The sequence below is a fragment of the Rhinopithecus roxellana genome, chromosome 1, assembly GCF_007565055.1.
Source record: "Rhinopithecus roxellana isolate Shanxi Qingling chromosome 1, ASM756505v1, whole genome shotgun sequence".
NCBI lineage: Eukaryota > Metazoa > Chordata > Mammalia > Primates > Cercopithecidae > Rhinopithecus > Rhinopithecus roxellana.
Genome location: NC_044549.1, coordinates 85,656,420 through 85,671,227, shown reverse-complemented (window position 1 = coordinate 85,671,227; position 14,808 = coordinate 85,656,420). Strand labels below are relative to the sequence as shown.

The window sequence follows — 14,808 nt, the reverse complement described above, 5'->3', positions numbered from 1 at the left end:
GAATTGAGCCCAGGTTCTCAAAGCCTTCACCTGAAAGTGGCACATTTCACTTCAGCTCAAATGTCACTGGCCAAAGGATGGACACACTCAACTGTAAGGAAACAGATAAGTAAAGTCCTACCATGCATTTGACAGGATTGTAGAAGAGCTCCAATAGACCACATGTGACTCCTTCCTCTTTGCCTCTCTCTGGCAACAGCCTGCAGTAGAAGTGCAATACCTGTTAGGTGACTGCCTGCCTGATTGTGGAGCTTAGCAAGTGACTGGAACAAAATGGAATCAAAGCCGGAAAACTATGTCTCCTCTTTCTCCTCCCCTTTTGGCACCTCTTTGCTTCTGCCAGGATTCTGACTCTGAAACTGATTATCTGAATGATCCTGGACCATCATTTAGCTATTCTAAGCCTCAGTTCCTGCAGTCGGAAAGGGGGGACATTATTACTCCTATGTAAAGATAGATAGAGTAAGACGGCATCGCTGAAATCCAGGGTTGATTAAGGCTTGTGCCTCTGACTGTTGCCCAGTGCCCGCTCTGGGGACCTTGAGTGCCCATTGCCATATGCTGAGCTACCCTACTGGGGCCTGCTGTCCTCAGGCAAGGTCCTATATGAATAAAAGTCTTTGTGAGAATCTGTCTTAAAGGTTCAGGCATTGGTTATGTGTGTGTGTGTGTGTGTGTGTGTGTGTGTGTGTGTGTGTGTGTAATTTAAACTCAGGAATACAGGAGGTGGTCATGGGAGTCAGTGTGGATCTCTGGGATTTGACTACTTTTACATCATAATCCCAAGGAGTTGTTGGTTAAATTGTGGTCAGAGATTACAAGAATACTGGGTTTTATTTTTTTGTTAAGTCAAATTTATTTAGGTTTAATAGACAGACAGTGCAATTCACTCTTTTCAGTGTGCAGTTCTATGAGTTTGACAAACGCATGCAGTCATGTAGCCACACCTCACAATCAAAATGGAGACCATTTCCAGCCCCCTTAAAATTTCCCTTGGCCAGGCTTGGTGGCTCATGCCTGTAATCCCAGCACTTTGGGAGGCCAAGGTGGGTGGATCATCTGAGGTCAGGAGTTTGAGACCAGCCTGGCCAACATGGTAAAACCCTGTCTCTACTAAAAATACAAAAAAAATTAGCCTGACTTGGTGACACATGCCTGTAATCCCAGCTACTTGGGAGGCTGAGTCAGAACAATCTCTTGAACCTGGGAGGCGGAGGTTGCAGTGAGCCGAGATCATGCCATTGCACTCTAGCCTGGGTGACAAGAGCAAAACCCCGTCTCAAAAAAAAAAAAAAAAAAAAAAAAAGAAAAAGACTCCTTGTGCCCATTCGTGGACAGCCCCATTTCCTACCCGTATCCCTGGCATCCATAGACCAATTTCTTTGTTTTTTTGTTTTGCCTGTTATAGAATGTCAGTAAAGCTTCTCTGACCTTTGAACTCACATCAGGTGATAATCTCTTTTAGCTTTCTATAGCCCTTATTTCAATTCTAATTACACTGTGTATGCAATTAATTAAAAATTGCTCAATGTCCATCTCTTCGGCTAGACTTCTGCAAGCATGTCTGAAGGAGGGAATTGTCTGCCCAATTCATTACTGTATCCTCAGCAGTCCCATCAAGTAGATGCTCAACAAATGTTTAGTGAATGAATGAGTGACTCAATGACTATAAGTAGAGTGCTCTAGGTCACCCTTGACTCAGCAAAAGCAATGTATTATTCAGTGGTATCAAATCTATCATATTGTAAAGCATACAGAGACCTTATCATTCAAACATTCCTGAAGTGTATGGGTAAATTTTTGGAGTTACATTGGATCTGAATACCAGCAATCAGAACTATCCTAGTCAATTCCAGTTGCATGATTGATATATTTAATTAATCAAAATAAGATGGAAACATTTTATTGTCTTTTGCCATTATTTTATATATCATATTTGAGACTGTTTATTTCATAATTTTTACACTCCATATATTTTGTAGCAGATCTGACATGACAGTGATGCTTAAGAGCAAGATCATGAAGTCTTCAAAATCTAGTTTATTTTCTGTGTGCTCATCAAGTTCAGAAAGGATCTCTCTGTATTTTGGCTTGGTTTCTTGTCCCTGTGAGAATAGAGAAATAAAAACCAAATTCATTGTATAGACTTTAGGTTTACAGATCATAAACAATAATGTCTTAGTCTGTTCAGTGTTGCTGTAACAGAATACCTGAGACTGGGTGATTTATAAAGAAAAAAGAAAAATTTGGCTTGCGATTCTGATGGCTGGAAAGTTCAAGATGAGGCATCTGCATCTGGTGAGGATCTCAGACGGCTTCCACTCACAGTAGAAAGTGAAGGGGAGCTGGTGTATGCACAGATCACAGAGCAAGAGAGGATGCAAGAGGAGGAGGGAAGTGCCAGGCTCTTTTGAACAACCAGCTCTCATGGTAACTAATAGAGTGAGAACTCACTCAACACCCCCACACACAAGGGAAGTCATTCATTTATTCATGAGGACTCTTGTCCCATGGCTTCAAACACCTCCCATAAGGTCTCACCTCCTATATTGGAGATCAAATTTCAACATGGAGTTTGGAGGGGACAAACATCCAAATCATAGTAAATAATAAACATGTTATTAACAATAATAACACATTAAGTTGCCAACAGTGCTACCAGTAAAACACCATGTTAAATCTTTTTATGCGTTACTTTATCTAACCATCATAGTGACCTTATTGAATATATACTACTATTATCCTCATTCTATAGCTGCAGTTATCAGAGACAGGTGATCATCAACTTGCCCCAAGCTGGGAAGGTTTTGGTATGGAGCCAGGGTTTGAAGCCTTTCTACCTCTTGAGAGCCCACACTCTTAACTGCTAAGCTATTCTGCCTTTCTTTGAACACACATACTATGTTTTTAAATTTTCAAAATATAATCTTTGTGTTAGGGAAGGTATCCACCACGGGTTCATTATCTGAGCCTTAAGATTATGCAGAAATATAGAATAAAATATGCTAAAAGAAAATATGTGCTTTGAAAGATTATTTAGCATTCAGTTTGATTAAAAATCAAATATATGTTCATAGTCTTTGTAAATCGTCAGATTGAAGGAAAACATCTTAATAGTATATAAATGGAGAGACTTTTTAGTTTCAAATCACAGCTTGTGAAATATCTTCCCCAGTGACATTAAAAATGTTAGAGTCATTTGATTCACCATTATATTGAACCATATTTGTGTTTAGTTTGACCCCAAATGCTCACCTATGTGCTAGGTGTACAAAGCCATCACAGCAATGACTAAGGCACTTTGGGAATGATGCTACATTCCTCTTATAGGCTTAGACTCATTCTGGTTTCTCACAGCTGTTTCTCCTCAAGAGGTCACCATCACCCTATCCATGAGGGCCAAGGGGCGCTCTCTATGCTCTCCCTCCAAAACAGCTGAGTGCTATTTGGAAAGGGTCAGATTCCAAGACACAGGTAGATGGCTGCCACTCTGCTAGCAGAATGGCACACTGTTTGCTCAGAGGTACGAGATAGGTATTGATCTTCTTTTTTTCCTGTATATTTTAAGAGCGCACCATTTTCTGAGGTCCAGTCCTCCTGGGGCATGACCTGTCATCTTTCTGTATCTTCCCAGTAGCGCCTTTAGGTGCTTTGTTTTATTCTATCTGACTGGCTATAAGGTGCTAAGATCCCCAAAAGCATGTTTAGCCCTATGGGAACGGCAATGTTCGCCTTAGAACTCAGGCCTTAGTCAAAAGAACCAGCTCAGTTTATCAGAGGACACAACGGGGACTGAGGAGAAAGTCCAGTTAGGAATGAAGTGGGCTCCTGAGCTTTACCACTGACTCATGTGCATGTACCTGCCCTAGGGGGTCTCATGGAGTGCGGTGGTTGGGCCAAGGCAGCATTCTGACAGACATTGCAGAGAATGCCTTGGGATGAACTGCCCCCTCAAGTCCCTGAAATATGGCTCTGCTTTCATCTTGAGCAGAGGGCAAGATTACACTGAGGCCTGGGTGTGCCCGCTGCTAGAGAGATCCAGAAATTGGCTGCACTTCTAGGGTTTAGCCTACACTGAGAGACATAAGGCTGAAGGTGTCTTTCCTAAGGGCTGTTTTTTAATTCTTTTCCCCTGGTGTTCTGACAGGGATGATGAGTTACATCAAGATGATGCATCCACTAGTTCTTCATTTTCATATGTGTTAAAAGCTTGCTGAGCATTTGCCAGGCTACCAGGTAATGAGACCCTTTTCTGTCTGGCATATGGGCCCCATTTCTTTTGGCCTTGGATGCAGGCAAATGGTATAGGATTTATTTACCCATCCTTTCCTTAGACTCCCCAAAACTTGTTATCTCTTAACAAATTCTGCCTGATATTTCTGCCTGAAAAAGTAGCTTCCCCTCCCCCCAAAAAATCAGAAAAATACATGCTTAATATAGAACATTTAGAAAAAGTAAATTTAAAAAAAGGACTGTGACTGTAACCTTTTACCCCATTACTCAAAATAGCTAACCCTTATTAACATTTCTTTCCATTCATTTATCTGTGCATTACACTATATTCTCTCTTTCTCTCTTGAGATAATCACCCACTCACAGAAAGTTGTACCCTTGACTCAGGTCCCCTCAGTGGGTGACATCTTATATAACTGTAGTGCGCTGAAACCATATATTGGTGTGTATGTATGTATATGTGTGCATATATAGAGAGAATACTATCTTTTCAATATTTCAGAACAGATATAGGGACTTGGAGACTGCCTCTATGTGCTTTCTTGCTCTTCCCATCAATAAATATTGATAGTTTAAGCTGATATGAGGCCCTCGTTTCCTCTTAAACATTTTCCCTAGGCTGGTATTTTCCAAAATATGAACATATACTGCTGATAGAATGTAATGCCATTTTAGGTGATGCAAGAATAAATTGTAAACACTAAATAAAAATTGATAGTCATCTATTTTTTTCACTACTATTTTTAACTCTCATCCACTGAATTTATAACAAGAATAATGATACAGTGTCCTTATAAAAATTTACTGAAGTAGAAAGAAGCATAAAGGGAAAGTTCAAAGCAACACAGGCTATAGGCAGATGTGGGAAAAATACTAACTGTGGTATTCAATGGCTGAAGTTTGAGAAATATACCCTTAGGTGAGTAAGGTAGTAACCTTTAGGCCAGTGACTGATTATATACTGCTGACTCTCATTTCTATATTTTGAACACAGATCTCTATTCTCACCTTTGAAGTCATCTATCCTGTTGCTAAGTCTCTCCTCTTAAATGTTTCATGGACATCTTAACATTGACACATCCTAATGGAATTCAGCGTCTCCTGCCTTCCTCCACCCCACCTCAAACTTGCTTATTCTTTAGCCTTTTTCTTCTCTAGGAATGGGAACACCATCATTTCTTTCCTAAGTCAGAAATTGGGTTGTCATCATTTGCTTTCCTGTCCTTCAACTCTCACAGTCAATCAATTGTCAGATCTTGTTCATTCTACCTTCTAAACGTCTCTACTATTTGTCTGTTTCTCTCCATCTTCATCGTCATAGTCTAAGCCATTACCGTCTTTCTCTTGAATTGCCTCACCACAGTTAGTTATTCCTTTTTTTCCTATTCCACCCCCAACCCCAGTCTGTTCTCTGTACTGCAGCCGGTGTAATTTCTTAGGCCTGGACGTAGAAACCGTTCCTGGCTTCCTCTTGCTATCAGGTTATGCTTCTGTAAGATTTGGCTTCTCCTCACCTTCCCAGCCTCATCTCTAACCACTTCCCAGCTACCGTCCCATCCCTTCTCACCAACTGGCCCTCCAGATCTCTGCTTGGAATGCCATCATTCTTACTCCCCCTGGCCTAGCTACCTCCTGCTCACCCTTCAGATCTCAGCTATACCTTAGTTTTCCAGGAGTCCATCTCTGACTACCTACCCCAAGATAGTTCCTCTGTTTTACTCTCACTGAATGTTCTACTCTTTCACATCCTTTGACTATTTTTAATTACTTTTTTAGCATATTTCTTTCCCCTGCTGAGGATTGCCGTCTTCACTGCAACAACTCCAGTGCGGCTCACTGCCTGGCATAAGGTAGGTGTTCAATAAACATTTGTTAGGTGAGACAACATGACAGGGACCTGGAGGTGGAGTTATTCGCTCGTTGGGTCAGCCATGAGGTGTGGTTCTTGTTTCTTTATGCAAGTTAATTCTCTTACCTCTGTGAAATTCCCAAATTGGGTTTGCAGCAGATCTTTGACAGTAGCTTTTTCAAGTTTACCATCAGAATCAGAAGAATTTCTGAAAATCAGAGCAGTGGTGGCAATGGCTTTTTCCAGATCTGAGCACTTCCTCAGAGCTAGGAGAGAAGAAATGTGCAACGAAGTATCCTGAGTTAGAAATAACCCTTCCCCAGACCTGCTGTTGTGTCTTCCAAGGGAACCGTGGGGAACCTCCTAAATCTTGGCCCTTTGCCTCCTATCTGGGAGTAGGATGCAGGAGTTTCCAATCCTGCATCTTTAAACAATGGAGAACAAAAGTTCCCTTAATAGCAATTAGAATTAGTAGAGTTAGAAATGAGATTTACCAACTGCTTGCCATGTGACCTTAGAAAAGTCCCTCACCTCTGTAAGCTTTGGTTTTCTGATCTGTAATTTCATTCAACTATTCAACAAATATTGATAGATCATCTACTATGGATGAGGCTCAGTCCTTGATATTAGGAATCACTGAATAAAATGAAGTCCTGCTCTTGTGGAATTTATATTCTGTGTCAGACACAGCATCACTTCATGTCAGTATGATAAAGGAGAATGACTTTCAGGAAAAGCTCTTTGCTATAATGATGAATAAGGGCTCTCTTTAACTCGTGGCCTAAAACAGAGTGATCTCTCAGCTGGTTTCTCTCAGGTCAGCTCCTTGATAGGGCAATGCTAATTTGTTTCTTTCCACTGCAATTGCTGTGAACACAGGGAAATGTACAAGGTACCATGAAGAAAATTCGTATGCTCTGTGTTCTTTCAGTCACCAATACATCCCCTAGTGTATAACTTACCACACTTTACTGTTATTACAGTTATTACATGTTTATCTGTCCTTTCCTCAACTAGAAAACAGTCTCCATGGTCCAGGGATCAGATCTTTTTTTCTTAAAATCACTATATTCCCAGTGACCAGTACAAATGTCTGCTACATTGTAGGTGCTAATAAATGCTGTTAAATGAATGAACGTGAAGAAAATAAAATCTCCCAGCTTTCAGCCCAGGTAATGTGCACCAATGACAGGTTCAAAGAATGATGTTCAGTCAGAATAACATGATTTTCATATTGAGTGCTTACTGAGTGCCTGGTATTTAGTAAGTACCAGCACATAGAGGGAACAAACCCAGATGTGGGGCCAGGCACAGTGTCTCATGCCTGTAATTCCGGCACTTTGGAAGGCTAAGATGGGATGATTGCTTGAGGCCAGGAGTTTGAGACCAGCCTGGTCAACACAGCAAGATCCTTGTCCCTATTTTTTTTTAATTAAAAAACCTGATGTGGTTTCTACTCTCATAGATCTTACCATCTAGCAGAGAAATCAATAATAATCAAGAGTATGTATATGTATACATATCTATTTATTTTTTGTTATTTGTCCACATACATATTTTATATATATATATTTACAACTTGTGGTGTATGAAGCAAGGAAGGTCCTGAGACAGGAAAAAAATCACAGAGTGGGTCTGGGTGGAAAACTACTTAGATGGGTGCTCTGGAAGGCCTCCATGAGTAGATTAATATTTAAGCTAAGATTACTAGCATAAGGAGGAGCCAGCCATGAAAAGGGTAAGGGTCAGGGTGAGATTAGGAATTTGCTGAATGTTCCAGGCTCGGGAAGCCAGATATGTGAAGGCTCAGGTCAGAAGAAATCTGGCATATTTGGCAGATTTCTGAAAGAAGATAGTTGTGACTAGAGTCTAGGGGCCGGAAGAATGTTTGTAGGCAAAAGCTAGATCATACAGGACTTATAGGCCATGTAAAGGAATCAGGATTTTCTTCAAAGTGGAAAGAGAAGGCATCGAAGCATTTTGAGCATCTAATTTTTCAGTTAAGGATGATGAGGAGGGACAAGAGTGAAGATAAATGGGTGAAAAGAGGGAGTGTGTGGGCCTTCTCATTTTTTATCGTATCTCTGAGCAGTGCCCAGGCTATATATTTGGTTAAATAAAGTTCACATTGCTAAGAAGTGTCAAAGAAAGTATTTGAAACCTTTGACTTCAAAGTCCATAGAAAGATCAGCCACTTAGGAGTATCTTCTTGCAAGGGCATCCCCATGGTGATTGTGGAATCCAGATATTTTTTGACCCTCTAATGAAGTTCGGGTCTGACTGCACTCTGAAATGGGAACTCCATCTGGTCTAGCTACCCAACTTCCCATTCTTTTCCTCCATCTCTTTTAAAAAACAGCATGCCTTTCCCCTGACTATGAAATAGCATATGGCCATGGTAAAAACAGAGCTAGAAAATATTAAAAATAAAAGATAATGAGGAACTCTGGTTGTTCTAATAACACTGATGCTATTTGGTGAGGCGTTTCAGTTTCCTGTTTTTATGGTTGGATTCTTTTGTTAATAAACCCAGCATGTTGCCTCTTAATTCCTTCGCTGTCTGCCTTGCAGAGTTGGGAACTAGCATGTGAAAGCATATTGTAAAGGGCTAAGTGCAACTGAAAACACAAGGGGCTGCTGTTTCTCTTTTGGCATCTTTTATTGGCTCTCTTGCCTCTGGAATGGGGGTGCAGGGAAGGACGTTAAGCCCGGCCGGGTTCTGCTGCCCTCTTTATTATTCTCTAGCTCACTGTCAGTACTTTAATAATACTGAACTGTATGTACTCCCTACATACTCTATCCACCCAACAAGCATTTATTGGCAAGTATTACCAGGCCCTGTGATAGTTCTGGGGCGTAGAGCAGTGAGCAACATCAAAAGAACAAACCCTGACATTTTGGAGCTTGTGTTCTGGTGGGCAATAATATATGACACACATTCTACGTGCCAATCACTCCTCCATGGGATGCATGCACATGATTCAACTCACTACATTCTGATGTCAGTCTGATGAGGTACGTCTTAGTATCAACCCCACTCTATCGACGAAGAAATGGAGACAGCGAGAGGCTAAGTATTATAGCTTGCCTCACAACAACTCTGGTTTCACTCCAAGATGCACACTGCCTCAAGGTGTTGTTTTTTCAGGCAGCGTATTTTGCAGGACTCTTTCCCAAACTCCCAGATGGGGCTACATGTCCTTCCTTTGTGCTTCTATAATTCTTAAACATAACCTTTTCATAATCTTCACCCTGAAACACTCTGTCTACATTATCTTCTACATCCGTGCTGCCCCCCCACCAAAAACAATTTGAATCACAATCATAATTTTAAAATTTCTGATACATAGCCACATTAAAGAAGTAAAAAGAGGCCAGGCACAGTGGCTCAAGCCTGTAATCCCAGCACTTTGGGAGGCCGAGATGGGCGGATCACGAGGTCAGGAGATCGAGACCATCCTGGCTATATGGTGAAACCCCATCTCTACTAAAAAACACAAAAAACCAGCCGGGTGAGGTGGCGGGTGCCTGTAGTCCCAGCTACTTGGGAGGCTGAGACAGGAGAATGGTGTAAACCCGGGAGGTGGAGCTTGCCGTGAACTGAGATCCAGCCACTGCACTCTAGCCTGGGCGACAGAGCGAGACTTAGTCTCAAAAAAAAAAAAAAAAAAGTAAAAAGAAACAGGTAAAAGTTAAATTTAATAATCTATTTTATGGAAGCCAGTATATTAAAATTTTATTTCAGCATGTCACCAATATAAACAAATTATTGGGATATTTTACATTTATTTTTCCTACTAAGTCTCCTAAGTCTTAACACATCTCAATTCAAATTAACCAAATTTCAAGTGCTCATTATCTACATTTAGCTGGTGGCTGCTATATTGTATAGCACATTGGACTGTGTATTCTTTGCAGACAGTTACTGCCTCTTGTTTATCTTTGCATTCATTCCCAGGCCCTGGCGTGCTGTAGGCCTCACTATACATGTGTTAAACTGGGCTGATTTGAACTTCAGAATAATTCTCTGCCTCTTGCTCTTCACCTGCTCTGGAACGTGGAACACTCAATCTCCTAATTCCTTCACTGTCAATTCAAATTGAATGGTGTCATGGAAATACCAGTCTCAATACAGCAGGATGAAAGAATCTCCTCATTTTAGAACTTGTCGATATCTGTTATTTTTGTGAATAATGTGAAGACCTACAGGAGAGAAGTTGTTTGCTCAAGCTCACATAGGTAGTATATATCAGAACCAAAAACTAGGTCCCTGGTGTCTACTCTTTAGACCAGTAATTTTCCCAGTACTTCTCAAATTTTCCCACAGCAAAAATACCCTGGGTGTTAGATGCAAATATGTACTCACGCTGCATTCCTAAGCCTCATGAGATCAGGGGCATAGGCCCAAGTAGCAAGCAGAGAAAATGTGGGTTTGTATTGACTTCTATGTCATGACCTATCCATGTCTGATTTCAATGAATAACATCTAGAATTATTTCCCTCTAAATAAACTACATTCTGGGGAGATGAGTCATGTGTATCCTGTGATTTTTTAAGGCATAGGAATAAATGTGGTTCAGTGGTCCGATTTAAGGAGTCTGGTGCTAGGAATGTTGTGTATGTGGGCAGGGGTGGGTGTGCAGTGGGGTTGACAGAGTTACAATCTCAACCTCCCAGAAGGAGAAGTTATGTTAGACATGTGATGGGACAATTCTCGAAAGTGCCTGAAATTGTGTAAATTATTGAAACATAAATCACGAGTCTGCTGTGTTGTAATAGTATAGAAATAGTTCCATAAAGATGGAGATATATTTAAAGAAAACTACAGAGTCTCTTTTGGAGAGTTTGGCTAGTCATCTAGGAGGGAAAAACCTGCAATATAGTAACGTCCAACTGTGCTTGTTACTCTGTAAACATGTGAAGCCTTATATTTTTGAATAAAATAATGTTCCAAGTATAGGAGCATTTTTTCTTATGTTGTTATTTCCATGGCAATGTTGTTAGTCCTAAAGTTATTTTACCTATGAAATTGAATTCCAGGGCAAATATTTACACTTTGAGAGGTGGCCACACTGTTTCCACTCAGTCAACAGAGGCAATTGGGGGCTGATTGCATCCTGAGTTCCACTCAACATTCATGAGTCAGATACTCATGGCCCTGCTCTAGACATTCTGAGCATGCTGCCCTTGGAGATGCAACTGGATATTGTAGGGAGAACACTGAATTAGGAACCAGGGGATCCATGGTCTCACCTCAGCTCTGTCTTTAATGAGTTATATAAGTTTAGGCAAGTTAATTCCTACTCCTGGACCTCAGTTCCCAGATCTTTAAAAAGAACATCATGAATGTTTGATGATTTATTCAAAAGTTCCCTTACATCTCTGGAATTCTCTGATGTCCTATTTTTTTTTAACACTTGGCATGCCATCTTGGTAGAGGAGAAAAATGTACATCTCAGTCATCTGTGCCTTACCTTTCACTGAAGCCAGTTGTTTGGATATTGAAATGCTGCCAACAAAATGAAAGAAATATAATGATTCTGGGAGTTGGGGTATTGGTATCAGCGTTAAAGCAGAGCAATATAACAATTTAAAAATTATTTATTTTGGTAAATATTCTCTGAGATTTTAGTGGAGTAGTCATCTGTCTTCCAAAATCCTTTTTCTCCTTGCCACATAGTAAAGAAATGCCTGCACATAGCTGGCCAGCTAGCCCACATATTTCAGTTTTCCTTGTAGTTTTGCAGCTACATGACTGAGTTCCTCCAGATGGAAATGGAGCAGAAAAGAAGTGAACACCTTCTGTGTAAGCTCCTCCATGCTCTATCCCATTCAAGCTGACTAAGGGGGAAATTATCAGGAAGACTTTAGAAGCCACGTTCTGATCAGCCTGTGTCTCACGTGATTGCATGGAGTAAAACTGCCACAGACCTGGAACTCCCACTCTGGACTGTCACATGACAAAGAAAAAAGAACTTCACGTTCTGTAAAATGCTCAGACTTTGAAGTTTCTTTGTTCCAGCAGCTTAGCCTTCCTGACTAAGAATCTGGGTATTATGCTGAGGTGTGGAATGTATGAGTGACTGATAGAGACATTCCTACCCTTTTGGGGCTTAGTCTAGAAAGGAAGACAGTTTACTAGGCAGGTAACTCGATAAAAAGTGATGGCGAGCACGTAGAGAGGGCAAAGAGGTACTAACCTAGTCTACAGTCAGGGTAATGGCATTCTGCCTGAGCCTAATGAATCAGTAGTGAAGAAGGAGGAAGAGTGTTCCATGCAGAGGGAACTTGTGTTGAGGCCTGATGGGGCAGAAATCACAATATGATTGAAGAACTAGAGGAGGTATAGTGTGGGTAGAACCTAGAGAAAGAAGGAGATAGTGATCAAAGGCCAGGCAGGGCCAGGGCATATTGAGCCTTGGAGGTCTTATGAAGGATGCCAGTTATTATCCTAAGGGCAATAGGAATCACGTGATCAGATTTGCATTCTAGGAAATTATTTCATGATTATATCAGAAGTAGACTGAAAAGGGGCCAAATTGGAGGCAGGAAGTTGTATTTTGCTCCCTTATCAACAGCAAATCAAAGTTTGCTTGATTTTTCAACCCCTAATGACTGGAGTGTTTTTTGAGAAAGCCAATAAGAATAGAATTTGGTAATATCTCAGATAACTCCTTAAAAGGAACTTTTGGGTTCAGGATCTGGTTTTGGCATTAACTAGTTGAGGGAACTTTGTCTTTGGGGGTCCTCATTTTTTTCACTTGTAATATTATAAAGCTGGACCTGTGTTATCTTGAACCCTTTATGGTCTTCTTGGTGAGTGCCTCCTGCTCTTCTACAACCTCTGCACCATTATTATTTCCTTTATAAAATGAAGGACGTTTCACTTTGCACAATGTGCACTTGGAACATGGCATGTATTACTTTCTATTGCCATGATTGAGAAGCAAGCACTAAGCAGTCCATCTCCGTATCTCCTTCCTCTGGCCTCGCAGAGTACCTAGCACTTGCTAGGTGTCCACAAAAGGTTTTGGGAACTGAAGCCAGTCTCCTAAATGAAATTATATGAGAAAGAACATTTTTCATTTATTAGACCTAACTTTACACATTTGAATAATATAAAACAATTCTCTCTGTTGTGGATAATTTCAGAGAATATGCTACACAGGTAAGTCATTACCAATTTTGATTTACAAATGTTTCTCAAGGGCAATCAAAGACATTTGCGTTAATTGCACCATCTTTTCACTTTGCAGACAAGGCTGCAAGTTTGTTGTCTTTGTTTTTCCATGTCAATTTAAAGCTGGATTAGGGTAGGTAATAGGCACCAAACTGGCAATAACTTGGTTTTTAAAGCAGTTGACATAAACTCTCTGGAAATATATCCACAAGCTTAAATGAAACTCAATAAAAGACAGCCAAGTGTCACTGACCTTTTGGGCATTTTCCGAGGTGCTCAGGTGGATGTTGGGGCTGCACAAGGATTGGGATCCCCTTCTAAGTGGAGAGCTTTTTGCTAGGTACTGTGCATACAGCCACCCATTCTCTTGTCTTCTGTTTTGTGTCAGTCCTTCCTAAGCAACAGCCACTTGCCCACTGTTACTATTGTCATTCACTCCATGACAACTATACGATTGCGTATCTAGAAGAACTTTCCCACAGCGTCATTGCATGTAGACATCAAATCATTCAGTAAACATTTTCATGCCTACTGCGAGCCAGGCACTGTACAAGTTGCTGGGGAAACAACAGTGAGCAAAATCAGATGTAGACCCTGGTCTCAGGGAGTTTAGTGGGAATGACTGATATTAATCAAGTAATTGCACAAAAAGTCACACCTGTGAATAATACTATGCAAGGCAGATGCCATGAGATTGATATCAGTCAGGGAGTCAGTGGGGCATCCCTGGAGAAGTGATGCTTGATGATGAGTAGGCGTTAACTAGGCGCAACTAGGCGCAAGGATAAGGGATCCATATTGTAGACAGAAGGAATAGCCTGCGCTGAGCCCTGGGGCAGGAGGGAATGTGGTGATCAGAAGGGACTGAAAGAAGGCCAGCATGACTAAACCAAAGAGATTGGGGGCGTGTGTCTCAAGCTGAGGCTGAAGAGCAGACTTGGTGGCCAGGCCATGTAAGAACTTGTAGGTCACTGTAGGAATTTTTTTTTTTTACTGTATGTCAAAAGAATAGGAAGCCATTTGTGTATTTTAAGCAAGGAGGTTAATGAAGTTAAATTTACATTTTTGAGAGATCACCCCAACTTCAATGTGAATAATGGTTTAGAGAGGTGGACAGGATAAACATAGGAAGGCTGATGGGAGGCTATTTCACTTCTGGTAACTTAGAGCCCTTTCTGTAAAAATGAGAGGATGTATCAGCTCAGCCAAATGAGTCCAGTTCAGGAAAGACATGTCAAACAATTGCTTAAGCCACTGGTGAGCTGATGGGTGAGAGGAGCTAGAATTCTCAAGAGAAGCTAAGAATAATCACTATTCAGACTATGATAGGCTCCAGGGCCTCTGCTGTCTTATTGCTGCTTCACTTCACTGGTCACTGCTCCACCATCAAATGACCATGCGTGTCACTCTCCCATTGCCTGCTTCTCTTTATGAGTTTTCTTTTTTCTCTTCCCTCTACCTCTTCATTAATTTTCTTATCATTTTTAATTCAAATTTGGGATGCAGGGGAGAGTTTGATTGGTCTTACTAATTACTGTTGCCCATG

At 40.9% G+C, this 14,808-nt stretch overlaps 1 protein-coding gene across 1 annotated transcript; it reads right to left on the bottom strand.

Annotated features, from left to right (window-relative positions):
• Window positions 1-1,946: 1,946 nt before the first annotated feature.
• SNTN (sentan, cilia apical structure protein) lies at window positions 1,947-13,625 on the bottom strand. The gene is given in 4 exon segments (XM_010352903.1): window positions 1,947-2,105; window positions 6,209-6,348; window positions 11,557-11,591; window positions 13,516-13,625. Coding segments are annotated over 4 exon segments (444 nt in total).
• Between the last annotated feature and the right edge of the window lie 1,183 nt (window positions 13,626-14,808).